General features: G+C 36.0%; 1 protein-coding gene across 1 annotated transcript in view; it reads left to right on the forward strand.

The window, feature by feature from the left end:
- Rme-8 (receptor mediated endocytosis 8) overlaps window positions 1–26,586 on the forward strand; it is a 135,819-nt gene that overhangs the window by 2,896 nt on the left and 106,337 nt on the right. The window contains exons 2-17 of the mRNA XM_070097155.1: window positions 229–309; window positions 482–611; window positions 878–1,018; window positions 1,509–1,688; window positions 7,407–7,570; window positions 7,946–8,197; window positions 9,114–9,363; window positions 10,190–10,362; window positions 11,726–11,933; window positions 12,886–13,065; window positions 13,495–13,725; window positions 14,842–15,042; window positions 15,780–15,866; window positions 23,868–24,050; window positions 24,991–25,119; window positions 26,350–26,459. Coding sequence (XP_069953256.1) covers window positions 245–309; window positions 482–611; window positions 878–1,018; window positions 1,509–1,688; window positions 7,407–7,570; window positions 7,946–8,197; window positions 9,114–9,363; window positions 10,190–10,362; window positions 11,726–11,933; window positions 12,886–13,065; window positions 13,495–13,725; window positions 14,842–15,042; window positions 15,780–15,866; window positions 23,868–24,050; window positions 24,991–25,119; window positions 26,350–26,459 — 2,684 coding nt within the window. The 5' untranslated portion in view covers window positions 229–244. The remainder of the gene's footprint in view (window positions 1–228; window positions 310–481; window positions 612–877; window positions 1,019–1,508; window positions 1,689–7,406; window positions 7,571–7,945; window positions 8,198–9,113; window positions 9,364–10,189; window positions 10,363–11,725; window positions 11,934–12,885; window positions 13,066–13,494; window positions 13,726–14,841; window positions 15,043–15,779; window positions 15,867–23,867; window positions 24,051–24,990; window positions 25,120–26,349; window positions 26,460–26,586) is intronic.

Raw genomic sequence — 26,586 nt, forward strand, 5'->3', positions numbered from 1 at the left:
CAGTAATGAATATCTGGTTTAAGAGATAAGTTTATTGAATATATCGTATTGCTTAAGACCAGTCAGGGTTATGTTAACAAACTACATTGTAAGAATTAATTTTTACACATGACAGCAGTTAATTTATAAAGTCTCTTATGACTAAATGCTAGCTGTCATGGAAGTATTAGTAAAATGAACATTTTAATGCATTTTTTATGTAGTCTAACAGTTTCTTGTTTTGTACAGTGTGGTGGGCTGAACCATGGGGACAAATAACCAGGATGTAGCATGTTACCTGGTTACTAAACATTCAGTATGGAAGGGAAAGTGAGTGCAATATCCCAGTTATGGAATTATAAATTACTTATGTGTACATATTATTGTTGGAACAATTCTTCATACAGACTACTAAACATTTTTAGTTACAACCAAATAGCTCTCTGATAATGTAATTTACTATTAAGCAGGATAGCTATTAATGCACAGAAAACTATTCTAGATACAAACGCATCTTCAGTGTGGGAAATGCAGGCATTACCACCTACAACCCAGGTAGTATGGAGGTGACAAACCAGTGGTACTACCATGATTTTATTAACATAACTCCTGCCCTTAAGGGTGTTGGTCAAGTAAGCATTAATTTTTATGGTACTTTAGTTTATTAGTGTCAGTTTTGCCCTGCATGTTAATGCATTTTTGTTCGAATCTTCCTTGATCTGATTGCTTAGTGTTTTGTAATGACTATATTTACAATCTTATTCTGCCCTTAACAATATTTATTTTAACCATACCATCAAATGTTTTTGTAATATTCATAATGATTAAACATAATAGTAAGCATCACTTAGTTTTAAAATATTGTAATTGCCTGTCTAAGCCTTATGAATTCCTGCAGGTTCCTAATGAATTCATGATAACCATGAAAAAAGGCAAAAAAGTGGACCATATGCGCTTTTCGTCTGACCATCGGACAGACATTATCTCAGAGGCTCTTGTGTTCAGGCACATTTTTGCTGAAGGAATCATTGATAACCTGGTATGCTTTTGCATATTTATTGTTTTATTTACCAGTAATAGTTATAGGTTGACTTTCCTGTAACATCTGTTTTTTTTATTTTTCCTGATTGTATTATAATTTCATCATTTTATTTGGATATCTGCAACTTTTAATTATACTGTACTATTTTAGGCACATTGTTTCTGTTGTACCATAAATGGGGAATGATATTTTCACTTGGGTAGATGCAGACTCTTACTCTTATATGAGGTAAGATGAGTGTAATTCCCAATAAAGAATATTCAGATTTAATATTTTTTCATGTGTAGGAAATACAGCAGAATAAGGTCATAAAACAGAATAAGGTAACATTATGAAAGCTGCATGTGTATTAATTTTCTTAATTTAGTTTTCTAGTGAAATTTTCATCTCTGCTCACGTCTTCATATACTTTTGCCATTGTGTGCATTAAATTGTCCTATACTTCATTAGTAAAATAAAATTAATTTACTGCATTAACACTCAACAGCGAGCCAATGCACAGAAGGTCCACTGGTCAGAAGCAAAAATCCCAGTTATTTTAGAAGTTACAGCTTGCTCTGTTGATCAGCTTGATGCTGGCACAGGGACTCCTCTTGCTTCCTACATGTTCAAAGATATAGAAACTCTTGTCCCAGTGTCTGACATCCCTGGTGGTTTGTGCATTCAGGTGAGACTTTTCTCTTGTGCTGCTTATTGACTGTACTGCTTCTGTTTTGTTTTTAAAAAATTAAATCCATTCTTTTTTTAACTTTTATTTTTGTAAAGTTAGCCTCATTCTTGGAACAGTATTTTTAAAACTGTTCCTAATGATCAGTTCATTTTTATGAAATTCTGGATAACTATTGCTAAATCTGTATATTTTAAGCTTCACTCTCCATAATTAAATCCTAAAGACCACTTAAGAGTCTTAAGTGGATCATTCTTTATTTCTGTTTAACTTTTTTTTTTTTTTTGCATACTTGTAAAGTGTCTCAGCTTAACATATATACACAAGCAGACAATTGATGGCTTGTGTCATCAAAACAATTATCTCTGATAATTGAGCTAGTAACCCCTTCTCCTGTAGACATTTACTAAAAAAGAGAAGAAGAAAAACTTTATAAAACTGGGATGCTTGAATGTGCGTGGATGTAGTGCAGATGACAAGAAACAGATGATTGCTGATGTTATGAATGAAAAGAAGTTGGATGTCCTGGCCCTAAGCGAAACAAAGCTGAAGGGGGTAGGGGAGTTTCGGTGGGGGGAAATAAATGGGATTAAATCTGGAGTATCTGAGAGAGTTAGAGCAAAGGAAGGGGTAGCAGTAATGTTGAATGATCAGTTATGGAAGGAGAAAAGAGAATATGAATGTGTAAATGCAAGAATTATGTGGATTAAAGTAAAGGTTGGATGCGAGAAGTGGGTCATAATAAGCGTGTATGCACCTGGAGAAGAGAGGAATGCAGAGGAGAGAGAGAGATTTTGGGAGATGTTAAGTGAATGTATAGGAGCCTTTGAACCAAGTGAGAGAGTAATTGTGGTAGGGGACCTGAATGCTAAAGTAGGAGAAACTTTTAGAGAGGGTGTGGTAGGTAAGTTTGGGGTGCCAGGTGTAAATGATAATGGGAGCCCTTTGGTTGAACTTTGTATAGAAAGGGGTTTAGTTATAGGTAATTCATATTTTAAGAAAAAGAGGATAAATAAGTATACAAGATATGATGTAGGGCGAAATGACAGTAGTTTGTTGGATTATGTATTGGTAGATAAAAGACTGTTGAGTAGACTTCAGGATGTACATGTTTATAGAGGGGCCACAGATATATCAGATCACTTTCTAGTTGTAGCTACACTGAGAGTAAAAGGTAGATGGGATACAAGGAGAATAGAAGCATCAGGGAAGAGAGAGGTGAAGGTTTATAAACTAAAAGAGGAGGCAGTTAGGGAAAGATATAAACAGCTATTGGAGGATAGATGGGCTAATGAGAGCATAGGCAATGGGGTCGAAGAGGTATGGGGTAGGTTTAAAAATGTAGTGTTAGAGTGTTCAGTAGAAGTTTGTGGTTACAGGAAAGTGGGTGCGGGAGGGAAGAGGAGCGATTGGTGGAATGATGATGTAAAGAGAGTAGTAAGGGAGAAAAAGTTAGCATATGAGAAGTTTTTACAAAGTAGAAGTGATGCAAGGAGGGAAGAGTATATGGAGAAAAAGAGAGAGGTTAAGAGAGTGGTGAAGCAATGTAAAAAGAGAGCAAATGAGAGAGTGGGTGAGATGTTATCAACAAATTTTGTTGAAAATAAGAAAAAGTTTTGGAGTGAAATTAACTAGTTAAGGAAGCCTAGAGAACAAATGGATTTGTCAGTTAAAAATAGGAGAGGAGAGTTATTAAATGGAGAGTTAGAGGTATTGGGAAGATGGAGGGAATATTTTGAGGAATTGTTAAATGTTGATGAAGATAGGGAAGCTGTGATTTCGTGTATAGGGCAAGGAGGAATAACATCTTGTAGGAGTGAGGAAGAGCCAGTTTTGAGTGTGGGGGAAGTTCGTGAGGCAGTAGGTAAAATGAAAGGGGGTAAGGCAGCCGGGATTGATGGGATAAAGATAGAAATGTTAAAAGCAGGTGGGGATATAGTTTTGGAGTGGTTGGTGCAATTATTTAATAAATGTATGGAAGAGGAAGGTACCTAGGGATTGGCAGAGAGCATGCATAGTTCCTTTGTATAAAGGCAAAGGGGACAAAAGAGAGTGCAAAAATTATAGGGGGATAAGTCTGTTGAGTGTACCTGGTAAAGTGTATGGTAGAGTTATTATTGAAAGAATTAAAAGTAAGACTGAGAATAGGATAGCAGATGAACAAGGAGGCTTTAGGAAAGGTAGGGGGTGTGTGGACCAGGTGTTTACAGTGAAACATATAAGTGAACAGTATTTAGATAAGGCTATAGAGGTCTTTGTGGCATTTATGGATTTGGAAAAGGTGTATGACAGGGTGGATAGGGGGGCAATGTGGCAGATGTTGCAGGTGTATGGTGTAGGAGGTAGGTTACTGAAAGCAGTGAAGAGTTTTTACGAGGATAGTGAGGCTCAAGTTAGAGTACATAGGAAAGAGGGAAATTATTTCCCAGTAAAAGTAGGCCTAAGACAAGGATGTGTGATGTCACCGTGGTTGTTTAATATATTTATAGATGGGGTTGTAAGAGAAGTAAATGCGAGGGTCTTGACAAGAGGCGTGGAGTTAAAAGATAAAGAATCACACATAAAGTGGGAGTTGTCACAGTTGCTCTTTGCTGATGACACTGTGCTCTTGGGAGATTCTGAAGAGAAGTTGCAGAGATTGGTGGATGAATTTGGTAGGGTGTGCAAAAGAAGAAAATTAAAAGTGAACACAGGAAAGAGTAAGGTTATGAGGATAACAAAAATATTAGGTGATGAAAGATTGGATATCAGATTGGAGGGAGAGAGTATGGAGGAGGTGAATGTATTCAGATATTTGGGAGTGGACGTGTCAGCGGATGGGTCTATGAAAGATGAGGTGAATCATAGAATTGATGAGGGGAAAAGGGTGAGTGGTGCACTTAGGAGTCTGTGGAGACAAAGAACTTTGTCCTTGGAGGCAAAGAGGGGAATGTATGAGAGTATAGTTTTACCAACACTCTTATATGGGTGTGAAGCATGGGTGATGAATGTTGCAGCGAGGAGAAGGCTGGAGGCAGTGGAGATGTCATGTCTGAGGGCAATGTGTGGTGTGAATATAATGCAGAGAATTCGTAGTTTGGAAGTTAGGAGGAGGTGCAGGATTACCAAAACTGTTGTCCAGAGGGCTGAGGAAGGGTTGTTGAGGTGGTTCGGACATGTAGAGAGAATGGAGCGAAACAGAATGACTTCAAGAGTGTATCAGTCTGTAGTGGAAGGAAGGCGGGGTAGGGGTCGGCCTAGGAAAGGTTGGAGGAAGGGGGTAAAGGAGGTTTTGTGTGCGAGGGGCTTGGACTTCCAGCAGGCGTGCGTGAGCGTGTTTGATAGGAGTGAATGGAGACGAATGGTTTTTAATACTTGACGTGCTGTTGGAGTGTGAGCAAAGTAACATTTATGAAGGGGTTCAGGGAAACCGGCAGGCCGGACTTGAGTCCTGGAGATGGTAAGTACAGTGCCTGCACTCTGAAGGAGGGGTGTTAATGTTGCAGTTTAAAAACTGTAGTGTAAAGCACCCTTCTGGCAAGACAGTGATGGAGTGAATGATGGTGAAAGTTTTTCTTTTTCGGGCCACCCTGCCTTGGTGGGAATCGGCCAGTGTGATAATAAAAAAAAAAAAAAAAAAATAATATAATAGTAAATGTTAACTGGAGCATAGTATTTGTGCTATAGAGACAAAACAACTATATTAGTATTGTTATTGAGAAGTTAGAAGTTGGGAATCAGGTTAGGTACCTGAGAATGGTGTTCAAATATGATAGTATACCTGGAGAGAGTTCTGGGGGTCAGCACCCCTGCGGCCCGGTCTGTGACCAGGCCTCATGTTGGATCAGGGCCTGACCAACCAGGTTGTTACTGCTGACCACACATAATCCAACGTACGAATCACAACGCGGCTGGTCAGGTACTGACTTTAGGTGTCTGTCCAGCGCCTGCTTGAAGACAGCCAGGGGTCTAGTGGTAATCCCCTTGATGTATGCTGGGAGGCAGTTGAACAGTCTTGGTTGTAGTTAAAAAAAAAGAAAAGACCCTGTGACTCAGTGGTAAACCATTTGTCTTAAATCTAAAAGGGAGTATGTTTGATTCCTGGGGTGCACGAGATGTGTGGGCAAGTCTCATTAGTAAAGGGAAAGAAATTAGCCCTAAATTGTGTAAGGACTTCTATATGGTAGGATTGATCCCTGTTGAAGTGTACTGCAAGGAAACTGATCTTGAGCACAAAGGTTGTTCCCCGAATATACTGTTACACCATATCTAAGAATTGGAAATTTTTTAAAAGCATATTTAGCATTAAAAGAATAAAGATGCGAGATGCTGGTGATTGAAGAGAAAAATTAAGGTAAATTTTGTGTTGGTATTGCTATGTAGAAGAGCAGATGGTGAGGACAATTGCAACAGTTTCAAGAGGCACAAGGATGAGATTACTATGGAAATGGTGATCAGATTGAAGATGTGCTGCAGAATTTATTGCTAACAGGATTATTATTTCTCATGACCAGTGAAAGTGTAATGAGACTCAAGAAATCGTAATGACACGATTGCAAACAAACCATACCCCCGGCCGGGATTGAACCCGCGGTCATAGAGTCTCAAAACTCCAGCCCGTCGCGTTAGCCACTAGACCAGCTAGCCACAATAAGATTCATCCAACTAGGTATATTTCTACACCATAGGAAGGTTAGCACAGGCACCACTGTGACCACAAATGCAAGTTTTTACAGATGAATCTCCAGCTAGCGTGGCCGTGACGAACTCTAGCTCAAGTCCCTTCACTGCCGTCAACATGACTCAAGAAATCGTAATGACACGATTGCAAACAAACCAAACCATCGTGTCATTATGATTTCTTGAGTCATGTTGACGGCAGTGAAGGGACTTGAGCTAGAGTTCGTCATGGCCATGCTAGCTGGAGATTCGTCTGTAAAAACTTGCATTTGTGGTCACAGTGGTGCCTGTGCTAACCTTCCTATGGTGTAGAAATATACCTAGTTGGATGAATCTTATTGTGGCTAGCTGGTCTAGTGGCTAATGCGACGGGCTGGAGTTTTGAGACTCTATGACCGCGGGTTCAATCCCGGCCGGGGGTATGGTAAAGTGTAATGAGAATACAGTGGACCCCCGGTTAACGATATTTTTTCAATCCAGAAGTATGTTCAGGTGCCAGTACTGACCGAATTTGTTCCCATAAGGAATATTGTGAAGTAGATTAGTCCATTTCAGACCCCCAAACATACACGTTCAAACGCACTTACATAAATACACTTACATAATTGGTCGCATTCGGAGGTGATCGTTATGCGGGGGTCCACTGTAATTTGAATTGTAAACTCCAGAATTACTTTGTGGAAGAGTATGTAAGAGTAAATAGATGTGCAGGCCTTGCTTAACAAAAATTTTGAGCTGGGATTATTGGTATATCACTTGTGCAATCAGATGCCCATAAATATGCACAGCAAATACATCAAACAAAATTCATTTCCATCCATGGCAAATGAAAACTGTCCCAAAGTGAAAACAATTGTGTGTGTAAGTATAGGATAGCTTGAATGAGATGAGGAGCTCCATTATTTAACCCCCACCATTTTTGGGGAAAGGAGATACATATAGCTAATATGACCTATATGTATAGTTTTAACTTTCTTGTCCTTACACAATATTACATATGAGCTTTTATATATAACTTATTTCTGCTGAAATATTATTGTCATTTAACATATATTTCAGAATGGAGGCTTTGGCAGGTTACACATCTTCTCCACAGACCGTCGGGATGAAATTCTCAGGAAAGTTGAAGACAATGCTAAGAAATACATTGGTATTTCAATCCCAGCCAAAAAAGTTTGCATTACTCTTCAAAAAGCAATGGAAACTAGAGTAGGAAAATATAGGTAAGTTACATAAATCTCTTCCTTGGCATACATAAGTATTTGTACTTTTTAAAGGTGATGAGAAGATACATTGAGCTTATTAATGGTTTGTAGAGATTCTGTATTTTCAGTCTGAATATATTGCCCAACACTAGAATGGGGAAGACTTATTAGATGAAATCTAGATGTTGATCAAAGTGATGGTTCTTTAACCATTGTAATAATGTACTGCTCCAGAGTTTCGGTTAGTTTTCTTCAGAATTTTGGTAAATATTCATCGAAAGTTACAAATGATACTTTCCTTCTGGTTATTTACAAAATATTGATGATTGACAATAACTGTAATTTGAAAGAAAATATCTTGCCTCTGAATCTACTGAACTTCTATATTTTCAGTGGAGATGAACACATCACCTCTTTATGTGAATTTGTTGTTCACAAAGTAAGCCACAGACACTTGGATCCTGTTAAAAGAACCCTCTGTATTAGTGAGACATGCCTTATAGAACGGGATCCCAATTCCTATGCCATTGTTACGTTACGGCCCCTCTCGGATGTTTTTGCTCTAGTCCGACATCAAGAGAACCCACAAATGCTCACAGTAGAGTATGTTAGAGGTGGCAATCGAGTGTATACTTCCTCTGACAGGTGAGAAATCCTGTTTTTTTTTTGTGATGAGTTCTTTGCAATACATTATGTCATTGGATCTTTTGCAACTACATGTACTGTTAAATATTAATTTTTCCTTATGCAGCTGGTGTTTTGAATGTCATTCACTCATAAAAATAAGTGCCATTTGTGCTATTAGTCATCCTTGGTACCCCATTCTGTAGCATCCTGCAGTGTATAACAAGTTATATAAATCAAGTTAACTGATTTGATTGTAGCTGCAAATTTTCCATGGAGTACTGCACAGAAAGAATGGAAAAAGGAGCATGAATAAAATTTGTGAGTACAGACTGATTGGGATTTGAAGAATTGTCATTTCCAAACTGTGATGATTTATCAGATTATGTAGCTGGATCAATTACTATGTAAGATATGTACTGTATCTGGACTTTGAGGCTGTTATTTGTAACTAGCCACTAAATAGCAGAAGACTCAGATATAACATAGACAAAAGAGTGTGGCCTGCTCCAAAGTTTTACTGTCATAGCCACAACTTTGTTTGGAGTGGGAATTCCTTACTTTAGGGAAAAGGGAAAGAGTAGGTATACTGTAAGATGTTAACAAATAAAATTTTATGCTTAGTCTCTAGTGAAATATATTTTACATCATCTAATAAGCTAAACAAATTAAATAGATACTGTACTAGGAGTTATTGTAAAAAAATAAATCTGTAATATACAAACAATTTTGAATATTAAAAAAAAAAAATTATGTAAATCAGGGCTGCCACCTGCATGTGACTTTAGCTAGCTACATGCCAAATTATTCACTAAATATTTCTGTTTATTGTTTTTAATTTCTATTAGTCTCTCTTGATTCCAAATGAATAGGATAGGAATATTAAATGTTTCCTGGTTACTTATAGAAAAGAATTAATTTATCTTTATTTTCTCAGAGATTCATTATTAGCATCTCTTATTGATGGTGTGCGAGCATCCGGGAACTTGGATGTCCATGTGCGCATGACGCCAACATCACGAGGCAAGCGTCTAGGACCCCTTGAAGTACCAGTAGATGAGGAAGTGGAATCTATGCATCTAAAGTTTCTCCAACAGCCCCCACCTGGATGGTCATTTGCTGAGGCAATAGAACGATTCAATGCAAATGTCTCTTACTCGGGATTGCTTCATGCAGTCACAGGAGAGGTGTGTGTGTCTCTCTCTCTCTCTTATTTTAAGATGCATCTTATGTTGTGTACTTAAACCAATTTGTGGCTAGGTCCTTGATTTACTGGACTACTGTATGCATGGTTTTATTGCATGGATAATTTTGCATAATATTCTTTTGAACATTTCATGTCAAAATCTTTTAAGCTTTTCAGCTGATACAAGCCTTCAGACCTTTGCCAGTAAACTCTAAATGGCTAGTAAAGTTTATATTTAATACCTAGTAGTGAAGTATAGTGCAGAACATAAAGGTTTACTTATATTCAAAACATTAATCCTGCTTTGATTCAAATTGTATTGAGTTCTAAACAAATTTCTTTTGATATAGTTACAAAGGTTGTTTGGAGGGATATGTTGTGTATCTTTATACGTATATGCTTCTAGACTGTTGTATTCTGAGCACCTCTGCAAAAACAGTGATAATGTGCGAGTGTGGTGAAAGTGTTGAATGATGATGAAAGTATTTTCTTTTTGGGGATTTTCTTTCTTTTTTGGGTCACCCTGCCTCGGTGGGAGACGGCCGACTTGTTGAAAAAAACAAAAAAAAAACAAAACAAAGGTTGTTAAGGGTTTAGCATTTAATCTTGATTAGTAACATCAAGGAGGATATATTAAATGTTTTCCTAGTGAGTATTAATGCTATTCATACATTACCTAAAGAAGAGAATAGTTTTTTACGTCATGTTAATGTAGATAAATTGTATCTAAAAATTCTGAGTAGGGTGTAAGGAGGATATTTTCAACAATTAAATAATATTTAATGTTGTGATTTGCATTAAAATAGATTTTTATTTAACATTATTAGGGTCTTTTTGCGGAGAATAAGGAACGTCTTATCACTGGAGGTCTTGGTGCTCTGGTGCTACGAGAGGGAGACCAGATAACCCTTCCAGCGGAGGAGGTGGAGGCACAGTTCCACGCCCTCCGCAGGCTTGTAGCATCAAAAGCTGGGTTTGCATGTCTTACGTCACTCCCTGGGTTAGTTTTTTGTCTTTAAATTTGTATTTTTGCATATGATATTTCATAGTTATTCATTGTTTTAATTACTGTCATATAGTTTTCTTGCAACCATTCAGTAAAACTTCATTATAGTGAGCATCCATTAAATGGATTTCTAAGACAACAGATAAAAACCACTGAGTACAAAATTATCCATTTTTGTTACTTTGTGAAGTGACCTCTGTTATTAGGTTCTTGATGGTGATATAAGTATGGTAATGCAGTACCCATGAAATCTGCCCTACTAGAAAAACAGTGTATCGATCTAGAGTTCTACCTTTGATCTGCAGGAATGACCAGAAACTGGGTTTTAAAGTCTGCAGAAAATATACAGACCAGGATGACCTACTGCACTACAGTATCAAATTATATCTGTATTATAATAAGATCAAATTAAAAATATAATCAGTTTGAATGCCTAACTGCAGTAACTAATTTGTATGGCTCATGAGAAATAAAAATTTTAATTTTAATAATGCACTGAGAGAGAGGAGCCACAACAGGGATTTTGAGGACTGCAACACCATTGAGAATCTAGCAAAAAGAGGCACACAAAGCACAGTGACTCCAGTGCTGGTGTCTACACTTGGCTATGTGGGGATGTTATAGTTATAAACTTATGTTTCGTGGTGGAAATGTCTAGGAGACTATAACAAAGCATCAATGAGCACATATGTTCTTGTACTATATACCAGAACACTGACCAACCTCATGAAGTTCCAAGAAACTGAACTTGTCATCAGGGACTCAGACCTAAATTGCAGATGATATTTGCAATTGGCTCTCACTGCTACCACCAGTACCATCACTCGAAACACAGGCTTCTTAATAAACTCGAAAATACTGGCTAAACACATTCTACCTAAGCAGAATACTACAGCCATCACCTAAATTCTACCCACAGCTCATTCAGCATCTGACTTTACCTATTGCTTGTAAATATTCTGTTTCTTATTCTCATGATTGAAGTGATAAACTCCTGTTGGGCAAAACATCTCTTCAGTAAATATCCTAATATGAGGCGTTATCAAAAAGTTCCCTTTATTGAATTTTCATGTGATTCTTGTATGAAATATGGCAGTGACATAGGTCATGCTGCATAATACACTCCTTTGTGAAGTAGTGTGGAGAGTGTCAGTGCAGTCAGTCATTTTCTTGAGGTTAGATGGGCATTTTTTGCCATGTCAGTGTGTTGTATATGTAGATGAAGATTTATGTGTACTCACCTATATGTAGTTGCAGGGATCAAATCACAGCCCATGTGTGTGCTTGTGGGTAGGTTATTGTGATGTTGTATTTCACTTCATAATTTATATTATTTTTCCTCATGAACACATTCCAGCTTCCGAGAAAAAGTAGGTGTGAAGGTTGTGAAAGCTTTACAGAGGAATGATGATGGAGTGAATCATGCTGCCATTGATATGCTTTGTGCACTCATGCAACCAATGCATGACTATCCAGATCTAAAACAAGAACAACTTAACAAAGCCTCACTCCTCGCGTCAGCAAAATTCCAAGAAAAGCTTCTGGAAAATTGGGTTTTCCATGTGGTAGGTATGAGGGGACATTTATATAACCTCACTTATTTAGATAGGCCTTCATAAAAATTAGGCATTAAACTGGGACAGATGGCCGGTACATTGAAAAACAAAAAAATCAAATGTGCATAGTAGTATTTATGTTTTCCAATTTGTTAATGACAAATGATTGTTTTCCAAAAAAATTGTTTTCAGTATCTAACACCATGTACACTGCTTGTTAGGATAATAAGTGTTTTAATATGTTTTAGTACTTGAAATATGCAGAGATGCATAGCACTCCAAAGCCTCTTGCAAGTCATTTTAAATTGGCACAATTGTTTTTCTTACTTCTGTTGATTGTTTTTGTCCTCTTTACACTATGTACAAGAAACTCTTATTATAATTGTGTCAAGGTTTATTACTCCTGAAAACATGGAATTGAGCCACATTCTTTGAGTTATCTTTGATTAAATTCACAGTGTCTTTTTAAAGCTAAATTGCACTGTTATTATCATGAAATAGTAATAACTTTGCAACAAATAAAGCATCTTCCTGCCAGTTCCACAACCTTTTAAGGGTGACACTCCTCAAAACATGAATATAATTCAGTGTTTGACTTTATGGGATTATCTTTTAAGGGCTAAAAAAGACAAAGAGAACTTGAGGATGATGTTTTTCCTAGGTTCTTCACTGCCTCTTGACACCTTCTGGATGTACTGTAGACATTTAGAGTAATATATAAAATATGATAAATTAATTTGATGACTTAACATTTTTAAGACATAGAAAAATAAAATGCTGTAGTACAGGAATAAATGATTGCTAATGCAGGTCCTTTATCATAGTACCAAATACATACATTGTAAACCTCATCCCTGACTGGATATGAAATAATGCCAAATTGAAGTATCTCTGGTAACTGTTATACCTGTGGGCGCACACACACACAAATTACTTACATACTATGCGCTAATTCTTGCAGACACATGGGACTGGAGCACTTGTGGTGTCTGCTATGCTGGATTTCTTGACCTTTGCTCTCTGTGCTCCGTATAGTGAAACAACTGACGGAGCTCATTTTGATCGTTTGCTGGAGATGGTGGCAGACAATGGCAGGTCCCTTTACAGGCTTTTCCAGCATCCATCACTAGCTATTGTGAAAGTAAGAGTGATAAACATTTTTCTTTAAGTTTATACATTATAAAAGAATTTATTTAGGAAGCATGAATTACAGTAGAACTAGAAGATGGCTGTAGAAAGTGGACATAGGAAGAAATAAACCTCAAGAAAGACCTTAATGAGGTATGAAACTTGAAAAATTACAGAAGACTAAAGAGAATGCATTATTAAAGGACACGTTAAGGTGACCTATTTAAAAGAAGGTATAGTACAGTATATACAGAGGAAGACTGGGTTGGAGTTACTATGTAGGAGGAATAGTTATGCACTTATTAATTCTGTTTTGCAGTTCTGTAATGATATTCATATATGTATATTTTTAACAGTATATTTTTGTGTCTGTCTTATCATGCATTAAAATGGAAGAGGTACTTAGTATGTATCATAATATTTGCTGTGTACTTCATTATAGGGTGCAGGATTAGTAATGAAAGCTGTAATAGAAGAAGGTGAAAATGACATCCCCATGCGCATGCAGCTTCTAGCCCTGACTGAAGGAGCACTACCACGCCACCTGTTCACAGCACTCTTCACCCAAACGTCTGATGGGAGACTCCTAACACATCGACAGCTCTCACGCCACCTTGTTTCCCTTTGGGCTGCAGAGAATCAGCTTGCTATCGAGCTTCTAGGACGAACTGTGGTAAGAGAAAACTTGAGTTGCTCGAGTTGATTTCTTTGCAAACAATGTGCTTCATGATTGGTTACATCTGGCATAAGAATATAAAATATAAGGTGGAAACTGTTCATACCAAATTGGACAGGTTATTTTTGGTGTTAATTTCATGTTTCAAGACAGCCTCTTATGGTATATTTCCATATTGTTTTAATTGTAAACTGTGAGTTTGAACAAGTCTGTAGCTTCTCACTCCTGAATGTTTGAGAAAACCTAGTAATATGGACATTCATAAGAAAAAAGAAGTAAATTTTTATGGTCCTGAGAAATTCATTGAGCACATTTCCAAAAATATTTTTGTCTGGCTTATAAATTTGGGTCCACACAGCACACTAAAATAAAACTGGTGCTGCTTGGCTTGCAGCACTCAAAATGAAAACCAGCTGTAGATTATTTTATGAAATACTAATGCTATGTGGATTTCCAAGGTCCAGATTTATTTTTTTATATTTTATTGAATTTTTGCTTGAATGTCAGTATTAATTAGGTTGGAGCTACTGTATATATATAGACACATGGACATTGTTTTCTTATGAATTAAATGTAATAACAATGAATGTAAACTTTGTTTTAATATATGGAATGAATGAATTGATAAATTGTATTGGAAGAAATCAGCAGAGATCATACATTACTTGTAGTGTACTTTTAGAGGAAATACATCTTGTTAAAACTTGTATGCACATATGATTGAAGAATATAATAGTTCCCTATTTATTGAAAAGTAAAATGCTTTATTCATAGTAGACCCCCGGTTAACGATATTTTTTCACTCCAGAAGTATGTTCAGGTGCCAGTACTGACCAAATTTGTTCCCATAAGGAATATTGTGAAGTAGATTAGTCCATTTCAGACCCCCAAACATACACGTACAAACGCACTTACATAAATACACTTACGTAATTGATCGCATTCGGAGGTGATCGTTATGCGGGGGTCCACTGTATTTATAGTTATTCTTCATACACTGGCTGCCAAAACCCCTGAAGAGCCCTCTGATTCTAACTCTGTTAACCAAATCAAGTAAAAAACATGTTAGAAATGTGTAATACTTTTTTCTCTCCTGCAATGTATACATTGCAGCCACCAGGTCTTTTAGCTTTCCTTGGAAGTAAAGAGACTGTGTCGCTTGATGATATTGACCGATTGAACACCAGGGACAACTTGAAAATGGCAGAGGAGGATGAAGAAAGGAATAAAAAGAATCAAGTGTTGGAGACTTTAGACAGAGCATACAAGAGCTCTGTCAAAAAAGTTGAGCATTTGGTTGAAAGACACATGGATGTGAGTAGGACATTTTAATTCCTATCTTTAAAGGTCTCTTGGAGTTGCGAAAATGCACACTTGTTTTAAACTTGTATGTGTACATTGTGTTGCAACTCTATATTGTAGGCTTTTTTGTATATTTCTTTTGTTGTTGCTGTATAACTTGACATATACAGTTGCCTCACTCTGGACTTCACTAGTCCAGTGTTCATCATCTACTTTGGTCCTCTCTGCTGATTCTGTAGTCCTAGTCAGAAGAAATTATTGTTTGTTCATTCATAATGACTGTGAAGATACAGCAAGGATTGTTGTACAATTTTTAATTACAAACAAGTCCTTGTTAACTAACAATATTAAATGTGGTATTTATTATATGTAAATAGCAACTGTATATACTGACTGTATTTTGTTGAGCATATACATATATTATACTTTAGATGTATTTTTTTTTTTTTTTTAACAAATACAATTATACATATGCTGTGAATGTATTTGTTATGCATATGATGTCCTTTGTCTTCAGATGGATAAGTTATAGCTTAATGTTGATTAATTAGGACATCAGTTGGGCATTATGTATAAACTTAACATTTATTTATTGCAAAAATTAAAGCAATTTCTTTATGCTTGTGAATGATGAAGATTTAGTTGATGATAGTTTGTTTCTTTGTGCTATACATTGTGTTAAAAAAAATTGTGTCAAGTTTTGTATCTAACATCTGTGCCATATGATTCTACTTTACTTGATTGTGCAGAAAATAGAGACTGTGGAAAGACATTTACAAAAAGGAGCGAAGCACGTGGAAGCTTACTATGAGGCATACCTGGAAAAACACGTAGACGTAAGTACATGTTGCAACCAAGTCAAAAGTGGACAAAGGGCAGGAGATGTTGAAAGAAAAGTGTGTTGCAGGAAATGCCAGTCAGGAGCATGACTGTATTACAGGTAGTGTTTTACTCAGTGAAGAGCTCTTGCAAACCCTGTAGAACCTCTTCATCGAGCAAAATATTATCTATACAGTAATAAACATTTTGCTCAGGAACAATCTTTAGGTTCTGCAGAAGCTCTTCACTCAGTGATGCTGCTTCAGGTCTTGCTGAAGGTCTTCGCAAAGCGGATAGTGTGTCACTTAGTGACAAACCGTTTCAGGTTCTGCAGAAGCTTTTTGCTAAGCAGTGTTTCACTTAAGGATGAGCCGTTTCAGACTCATCAAAAGTTCTTTGTAGAGCCTGTGTTTTGTTCTGTGAAAGCTTTTGCAGAGCCTATCCTTCAGAGCATACAGTATTTGCTCACTGAAGACTACTTGTCATTAAGGTACTGCAGATGCACTTTACAGAACAAATCATTGCCTGTAAAACTTGCACTTGACTGGTGTTTCTTTAACACAGTCAAGTTTACTATGCACTAGAAATCGTAACTGGAATTAGCTTTTGCTGTGTTATGGTGAAGGCACTTGTGACTCATCCAGTAATAGACTACTGTATATACTCGAGTATAGGTCAAAGTGTAAAGACCAAGTTTTTAAGAATAAAGTAAGTGGTTGGTCTATTCATGAATAATAGTACTTTTTGGGAGGATGAAATCTTTATATATATGAAGGTCTGCCATGCACTAGATTCTTACTTCTTTGGTGCATCAAATGCAAAACCACATAACCCATCTTAAAAATACAAATTTAATAATATCCAGTAATGGTATAAAAAATATTTAGTGGTTTTATGCAGTGACTATTGCCTATAGAGTCAGCACTGGATCAGCAACCAAATTCCCCCAAGACCTTAGAAATCCACAGAGCTGAAACAAAGAGCTGATGTATGGTGCCCCAGTCAATTGTCCAGTGGACAGTATATGAGAACAAGCATCCCAGGGAGAGAATGGGGAAATTTGTTGGTGATGCTCAGGGCAGAGAAGAGCAAGATGTTCACACTCCACTCACACTGGAGATCACCCCCTTCCCCTTTTGTTTGTCACTGCTGGTCACTGCAGAGTTGCTAGATTTGTCACTGTTCCCACCCTTGAGACTAACCAAGATTTTGTCTCTTTTCAGCTGATAAATGTGAGATGAAAATAATGGTTGCATAAGATGATGGAAACAAATATTCTTTGGTTTATTATGATGGGGGAAGAGTGCTATAGGTATAGTAATTACATGGGAAGAGGAGAAAGAGGGCGTCACCTAATACAGTGACAACGATTAAAATGAATACCTGTACTAAACTTTATATTCGAGTGACAGTATGACCATCATGATCATAAGCTTTAGAACAGAGATGTGCTTTCAACTGAGGCTGAAAGCATAAAAAGATTTCTAAATCTTAAAAAGAGACACTGGTAACCTGTTATACAACCTAAAAGCTACATCAGAAAAGGCTTTTCCTGCAGTTGATTTCTCCCCAACAGCACAAAGTCCAGTCAGTCTGAAAGGGTCCACAGCAATTCGTAGAAACTTTACCGATGTAAAATGTACAAGTACGTATATCAGGAAGATATTTGGGTTCATTAAACTTCATTGCTTTAAATGTTAATAGAAAGGGTTTAAATTCATCTCTTGCAATAATAGGAAACTAATGCAGGTCATTCAAGTTGGATATAGTGGGAACTCCAGATGGGATCAAAAATACCAATCTACCTGCATGATTCAGCACAGACTGAGGTCTTTTAAGGAAGTAATTAGGCAAACCCATAAACAAACAATTGCAAAATCAATTTAAAAGTAAATAAATGTGTGGACAAGGACCAAGATACTTTGCATTTCAAGATATTTTTTGACTGCATAGAGAGCATAAATATGCAGATTTCAAGATTTAATACTTTGATTAATGTATATAACAAATGACACTGAAAAATCCAGATAGACCCAGATCCTTTACTAAATCCAAGAGGCTGCAAACTGACAGTACCACAACTGAAGGTACCAAAATCTCTAGTCTGTATCCTCCTCGAGATTTCCCCTGACAATTAGAATCTGTCCCACTTTTATTTAGTTTCTGTCTTGTATTTGTTATTGAAGTTTAAATATCCAGCAAAAGTGAACTAAAACATTGTTTTGCAACTTGGAAGTTCAAAACCAACCTCTGCTAAACAAAGGTGTTGGAAATGAGTAGGACCTGCTTGCTGCAGTGCCCATTGATTCATATATAATGGTTGACTGTGAGAAGGGCTTGCCTAGCATGGGCCAATAGGTTTGCTGCAGTGCTTCTTTATTCTTATTTTTATTAAGTATATAGGCTGAATCTTTTATTTGTTTTTTTCACAAATCTTGAGAAATTTTCAGCTCTGTTTTTATGTTGAAAGTACTAGGGTAGAATTATTTTTGAGATATGTAAAAAAAAAATTTTTTTTTTTTAGATTAAAAGTCAGGGGTCAACTTTTACACACTGTAGGTTATACTCGAGTATATATGGTAATCATTTTTTATTTGGTGAAAGCAATTTGAAATTTTAAAGAAAGAAAATTAACCTCTGCTTTTATTTGGTGGGTGAATTTATTACTTAAGCTATTAGTTTATTTTATCTGTGAGTTTTCACAAGTCGTGTAAATATTTCACTCAGTGAAACATTGTGTTCACATCTGATCTTCAGTCCCTGTTAGTCATGTACCCGTAGATCCTGTCTCTTGTGTTGAACACTTGTGAGTTGCATTCGTTACACAAACAACTGAAGCTTATTGAACTGTTGCAAAAGTCCATTCTGAGGTCCATTGTTTTGTTTCTTTATGGGTTTAGAATCGTCTTATGTTGGCTAAGGCTATACAGTGGTACCCTAAGTTTTGAATTGCTCCCAACTCAACCAGTTATGTAAGTGTAGTATTGTAAGTACTTTTGTAAATGTATTTTTGGGGGTCTGAAACAGACTAATCTAATTTACATTATTCCTCATAGGAACAAATTCATTCGGTAACGTCACTCGAACAGCCTTCTGGAACGAAGAAAGTTCGAAACTCAGGGTACCACTGCTGCATTTATTCAAAACTGACTAACAACTAAATTAAGTTTCTATTTGCCTTAAGGTAAATTCTCTTGTAGTATTGATGGGTAAGCTTCCTTTTTTTTTTTTTTTTTTTTTTTTTTTTTTTTTTTTTTTTTTTTTTTGTAGTTCTAACACATTGCCCAATTCTTCCCAGTTAAGACAATGCTGCAACAAATGTATTATTGATGAAGGAAAAGCATTTTCTTTTTAAGTTTAGGTTTAACATTAAGAGAAATATCTTCACATTGTACTTGGAAGAGATGTTACTATAATAGTAATAAAAATAATAATAATAATAATAATGTAATGATTATAGTGATGATAATTATAAAAATTCAGTATGAGCCATATCTGCATGCTTCTGCAAAGACAGTGATTATGTGTGAATGATGGTAAAAGTGTTCCTTTCTTCAGGTCACCCTGCCTCAGTGGGAGATGGCCATTGTGTTAAAAAAAAAAATGCAGTACTATTCGTTTGTTATGATTTGATGGAAAAAATGGTTAAACAATGGTACAGTATTTTAGAATTGCTGAGTATGCACAGTATTTTGGGAAGAGTGTTAATACTTGTAAATATGACAATAAAAAATAAATACAGTAGTGACATAAACTTTGTTTAGATGAGCAAACGTCTGATCTCATATTTTTTGGCTAAATTTTTTTTTTATATTAAATGACAGGTAAAGACTGGAACAAGACAAATAATGTAATTAATGTCTTAGTAAAACATTAAAGAAGTGCTCATTCTTTTAAAACTCATCTCATTATGAAATCTTGAATCAATCAACTGATTTTCTATTTTTTTTTTTTTTGTTTTTTGACACTGGCTGTCTCTGAGGCAGGGTGACCAAAAAAAGAAACAAACACTTTCAGCATCATTCACACATAATCACTGCCTTTACAGAGGCATCCAGATATGACAGTTCAGATGTCACTCCAAACAACAAATATCCCAAACCCCTCCTTTAAAGTGCAGGCATTGTACCTCCCACCTCCAGGACTCAAGTTCCGCTAACTGGTTTCCCTGAATCCCTTCACAAAATATTGCCCTACTCACACTCAAACAGCTCATCAAGTTCCAAAAACATTCTTCTCCATTCACTCCTATCTAACACACACACATGCTTGCTGTTGTCCAGGCCCCTTGCACACAAAAACCTCTTTTACCCCCTCCTTCCATCCTTTCCTAGGATGACCCCTACCCCTCCTTCCCTCCACTACCAATTTATAAACCCTCCCAAGTTATCCTATTTTGCTCTGTCCTCTCTAAATGACCAAACCATCTCAACAACCCTTCCTCAGCCCTCTGAATAATACTTTTAGTAACTCCACATCTTCTAATTCTCACACTATGAATTCTCTTCATAATGTATTTACACCGCACATTGCTGTTAAACACTAATCTCCACTGCCTCCAGCCTCCTCCTTGCTACAACATTCTGAATATTTTATCTTAAATTTATGGCAAGGTTTTTTTTTTTTCCCCTGATGTGGAGTTATGTTTGAATTAATATAAAACCCTGGGTTACATTTTAAATGGGCTTTAACTATTCTTGTGGCCTATTACTAGATCTAATTACTTGTAAGATTAACTTCTTTAAAAGATAAAAGAGCGTATCTGGTGTATAGAAAGAAAATATTATTTGTAAATGAGCAATAAATTGTCACATTTCTTGGAGTTCATTAATGCACTCTAGTATGAATACTGTAGAATGTGATGTCATTCTTCCTCTTTGTGTAAGATAAAAGAATTAGCTTTTTATCCTCTTGCTGTTTATCAGAATTATTGCTCTCATTATTGGTATTATAGTCAAACAGTGCATATAAAAATATTGTTCTTATTTTCACTGAAATTACCAAGTTGAGTTTCCAAGAGAACGATTGAGTAAGCTCCAGTTCTTGACTCAGGTGATTGAATCCAGTTCTATCTAATCTTTAGCCCCTGTGCAGAGTCTGCTTCCACGGAGTCAATGCAGAAATACATGGATAAAATGTACAAATTAAGAGAACACTAGTTAGATATCAACGTCTCAGAGAATAATGGTAATGAATGGAAACAAAATTGCTTCTATATGTTTTACTGGGAGATAAGATCTCACTATGTTACACCTCATTCTTCCCTTTTGTTTTCTATATATGTTCTCTTTCATCTCGAATCAAAATCTTTGTAAGGCGAATTGTCATTTTGTGTATATGTTGCACAATATACTGTGCTGTACACTCCAGGTACACATATGTGCTCACCCATACTGGTCACACTTGTTACAGGTGTGTGCACCCACTCTGATACCTACATAAATGTAATGCTTGCAGCAGGCATAAAACCATGAAGTTAAAGTTCTAACTGATGCAGTTCTGAGACTATTCTGAGACAGTCATCTTTAACAACATTATCAGTTGATCATCATACAAATCATGGTTAGGAGATTTTTGTAATTAATCAATTATTAAGTGTACTTGTATCTGTTATACTTTAGAAAACATAATGCGGAGACAGATTTTTTTGGAAAACTCCTTTTCGGATTGCTGTTGCATTTTTTTGGTCATATAATTAATTTGTTAGATTAATTACTGTCATTCACTGTTTAGTAAAAAAAATTAATTCACTATCAATTAATGTCTTTTTATTTTTCACTCCCATACTTTATAAGCTCGTTAAATTCTTTGCTTTGTGTGTTGTCACTCTCACCTTCCTCTTTTTTGCTTTGCCAGGATTGGGTAAGTTTCTAGCATGTATACTAACACAATTAGTTTCAGTTATTGCAATACGTATACATTTTGGTACTGCAGTGCTTTGCAAGTTTTAGTAAGTGGTTGAACATGGTAATTGTTACTGAGTGTTGCTGTTTTAAGATATAATTCTGCCATTGTGTGAAATATCCTTCTTGAATGTTGCTGCTTCTGACTTTACCGTGCCTGATTACTGAAACACTGATTTGAGAAGCATACTCTTCAGTTACAACCATGTTGGATGATCAGAAAAGTAATAAGGATTTCAACAATTCTCACTCAATTTTTTTTTTTTTTTGTTTTACAACTATGTGCTCTCTTATTATTGTGTCAGTATTTCACTGTATATTAAATTACTGTAGCTTATCTGTATATATCTCTTCAGGATATAGCCTGACTTGACTGTAGTGCATGTTTTAAGCTTTTATGTATTGTCATAATTGGTTGCATTTGCTGAAAGTTTATGATATGTCATAGAATATTATGTTCAATACATTAAAAGTGACAAATTACATTATTCTAGTTACACCAAGACATGTGGGAGACGGCCGACTTGTTGAAAAAAAAAAAAAAATATATATATATATCAGTGTACAGTATTTGCCATGAAAGTTTACTTGTCCCCTTTTTAAGGGATTGAAGTTTTAATGTTAGTGTATAGGGAAATTACAGCCTTAATGACACTTTTTGATAGGCCTTAAATCTAGCAAACTAACATGTTATGTCTCGTGAAGGAGTCTTTAAAGTTATTCTTCGAATACTGTTATGATATTATTTTCAAACTTTTATATGCAAGAAGTAGTAAAGGTTTGCACCTGTATGTTGATCCTTTGTTAAACTTGCTCTGTATATTTTATGTTAGAGATCTAAAAATTCTGTGACTTTTGGAAATCTCATTTCTTTGTTATATTGTACTACGTATTTAATATACGTATAGTTATTTTATCTTATGAAATAAGCTTTTAAAATGGGGAATAGACTCATTCATCACAAAAAATACCTAATACTTAAAGTTATTGATTGTTCAGAAATGATTTAGGCATTCCTGAAATATAATTTGTATTAAACTGAAAGACTATAAAGTATTGCTTCCAATTTCATATTCTAACTCTGTATTTTGAAAGTAGTTTTAATAAATACTTGCAATGAGTGCTTTACTGAACACATTTCTCTAAATGCTAAGATACAGTGGACCCCCAGTTAACGATATTTTTTCACTCCAGAAGTATGTTCAGGTGCCAGTACTGACCGAATTTGTTCCCATAAGAAATATTGTGAAGTAGATTAGTCCATTTCAGACCCCCAAACATACACGTACAAACGCACTTACATAAATACACTTACATAATTGGTCGCATTCGGAGGTAATCGTTATGCGGGGGTCCATTGTATTTGCCTTCTCCCTCAGTATAGCGTGGTAGCACTCATTGTTTTATGACTACAAAATACAGTTTATAGTCATTTTACTTTCTTTCCACAGTAATGACTCAAGCAACAAATCACCAGGTCTTTCTTTTTATAATCACTAGGTTCATTTTATGTTTTATGAATAATCATTGTTAAAGACCTCTTTTGTATATACATTTCCCTCACTAGATTGTCTATACAATGTTGCAGGGGCGTTCACCCCCAAAATCATCTCTGGGTATACTCCAGTATACTCCAATATACATACATGTATACCCCTTCAACCTTCATATTCTCTACTAGAGACAGTTTCATCATACATACACTTCTTCATCCTTCATCATCATCTGTTGAGATGTTTCTGAGATACACTTCCACATCCTGGACTTCCTGTTACTCTTGAAGTCTTCCAGCTTTTGTTCCTCTGATCTCTGAAACTTCTTGTGCTCATACTTTCCACAAATATTTTCTCCTACTTGTTGCACCTGAAAAATGCATCTTTAATGCCATCATCTATTCTCTCCCCAGCACTTTATTCCTATTTATTTTCCATTTTCCTTCACCCAGCAAAATTCAAAAAAATTAATCCGTATATGAAGTATTTGTGCTGCGCTTTAAGCTTGTTTCATTATTCACTAAGCATTTCTTCAGTCACTTTTTTTTCTTTTTTACTCATCTCTTAATTTAATGATTTACAAATATTAACCTGTTGTAGCTAACTCATTTAAAATTTTCAGTTTGCTTTGCAACACTGGCGGTCTCGTATGAAGAGAGAGAAGTCAGCTGAAGAGAAATTTCGTGAACGACCTTTGGTGCTACGGAAAAGGAGAGAGAAACTCAAAGCAACTGCTAATTGGCCTCTCTTTTATTTCAAGTTCAATCAAGATCATTCACTTCCAAATCTAATATGGAATTACAAAGTAACTCAGATTTTTCAATGATCTGTTGGAAATTTAGAGATTCATATGTTATTGTGTAGAAAAATCTCAGAGATCAAGGCTTTTAGAATAGACAGTTTGGAGGGATATGTTGTGTATCTTTATACGTATATGCTTCTAAACTGTTGTATTCTGAGCACCTCTGCAAAAACAGTGATTATGTGTGAGTGTGGTGAAAGTGTTGAATGATGATGAAAGCATTTTCTTTTTGGGGATTTTCTTTCTTTTTTGGGTCACCCTGCCTCGGTGGGAGACGGCCAACTTGTTGAAAAAAAAAAAAAAAGTTATAAGACTTGGTTAAAAATGTGGTAGTACTGAATACTTCATAACTTGATTAGTGACTTTGCTCATTAAATTAAAAATAGCTATTATATATGTAATTAGATTATACGATACATTTAGGAGAACAAAAATGCTTCTTACTCCTTAATGGCATGATGGTAGCAAATTTATATGAAATGTTTATTCATTTTTAGCTATCCACATGACTTACTACATAGCTTCAGTCTATACAGTTTGTGGCATGCATTACCATGTCAAGAATAAATTTCTGTTCATCCCACACCTATGTAAATCAGAAAAAAAAAAATTTGCACTACCCAAAATGGAATTTTAGCAAAACTGCAAGCGAGCCAACTCACCCTCTGTATTACTTACAGCCTGCTTTTATTTATCCTCTATTGCTAGGTGCTTTTTATATTACCTTTCTCATACTCTTTTTTTTAAATTTCCTTGCCAATAGATTGAATTAGTGCATTAATCTGCTTAAAATATAAACTGATAGCATTTACTGTATACACAAAAGATAAAGATAAAGATAAAGATAGGGAAGTTTTTATTGCATTTATGGATTTAGAAAAGGCATATGATAGAGTGGATAGAGGAGCAATTTTTGCTCTGTCTCAGGTTACTTCCCGACTAGAGTCAAGATGGGGTTGTATTGCTACGGCTGATAGTGCTCGAAAAATTGCAGAGTGGAATGCGAGCCTTTAATGAAGACCGTGATGTTAGAGGAGGGATGGTCATAGCCTGGAATCACCATGAGTTTGAAGTAAGTTATTTTGCCCAGAACATTTAAATATGCTGTATGTGCATATGGATGTAGCATACACTAATGTATGTGCAATTGCACATACAGGAAGGACATAGGAAAGCACTGGTTTGGTAATAGAGTTGTGGATGAGTGGAACAAACTCCTGAGTACTGTCATAGAAGCTAAGACCTTGTGTAGTTTTAAAAATAGGTTGGATAAATACATGAGTGGGTGTGGGTGGGTGTGAGTTGGACCCGACTAGCTTGTGCTACCAGATTTGGTGCCATGCTCCTTTAAGTGTAAGTGACCTGACTAGGTGGTCATTGTTCTAGGCCGGGGGGTGGCATGGACCTGCTTCGCATGGGTCAGTAGGCCTGCTGCAGTGTTCCTTCTTTCTTATGTGCAATTGCAATTTATGTTTGAACCTTTGTATGGTTCAATTTCTGCTGTTGTGTAGCTCATTCCACTTATTTAATACTCTTTCATTGAATAAGAGTTTCTTGAAAGTTTGTAACTTATTGCAGTGTTCATTCATATCTTTTTCTATAGTTTTCTTTGTTAATGAGAATATCTTTGTCTTCCGTATATGGAGTATTTTGTATCATGATACACTATGATAGTACAGTATTTTGCTGGGTCCATTTGCCTTTCATATGCTAAATTTATTCAGAAGGATTTATTACTTCCTCACTCATCAGTGCTTATGTGTTCCAGGAATATCTTTGTTGCTGAGTGAAGCAGCTTGGCTCTACCTATCCTAGTTTCTTTCTCAGCACTTGAAATCAATTGCTGTCTTCCAAAATGTGTGTGCTAACATTTGCAGCTAAGATGCCCATCTGACCTGCAACATACCTCCCCCTCTTTCACAGTGCAGGCACTGTACTTCCACCTCCAGCACTCACAACCTGTTTTACCCTCTCCCTCCAGCTCTTCCTGGGACTTTCCTGGGCATTATAGTCTTCAATTGCTTTTTCTTCAAATCTTCATTTCTTTCTCATTATCAGGGCTGTGCCTTCTCTTCTGCCACTTCCCTACTTAGTATATTGGTAGTTTATGGGAGGATTTAATTTGTGTGTGTAAATTGTTCTTGTTAAGCATTATCAAGTTTGAATATCATACAAAAAAACATGAAAATTTCAGTCATAAAAAAAGATTGATGTTTACAATCAGTGAATAAGAGCATAATTTCCTTTTAGAGTTACTGGCTTGGGTTGTAAATTGTTTTTAAAACTTTTCCAATCTTTACAGGTTAGCTATCCATCACTGAAGGATGAAATCAAGATTGGTGACTACTATCTTAGGATCTTACTAGAGCAGGAGAATAATGCTTCAGAGGAAGAGTCGCCCATTAGAAAATCGTACGTGAAACCTTAGCTGTGTTTTCACACTCCAAAGCATGTTGGCCACTATTTTCATTATACTTTACAGGGTTCCATTTTTTAATGATAAAAACAGCTGGTCACAGCCAGCAGATTTTTGTAATTC

This window comes from Cherax quadricarinatus, chromosome 4, assembly GCF_038502225.1.
Source record: "Cherax quadricarinatus isolate ZL_2023a chromosome 4, ASM3850222v1, whole genome shotgun sequence".
Classification (NCBI taxonomy): domain Eukaryota; kingdom Metazoa; phylum Arthropoda; class Malacostraca; order Decapoda; family Parastacidae; genus Cherax; species Cherax quadricarinatus.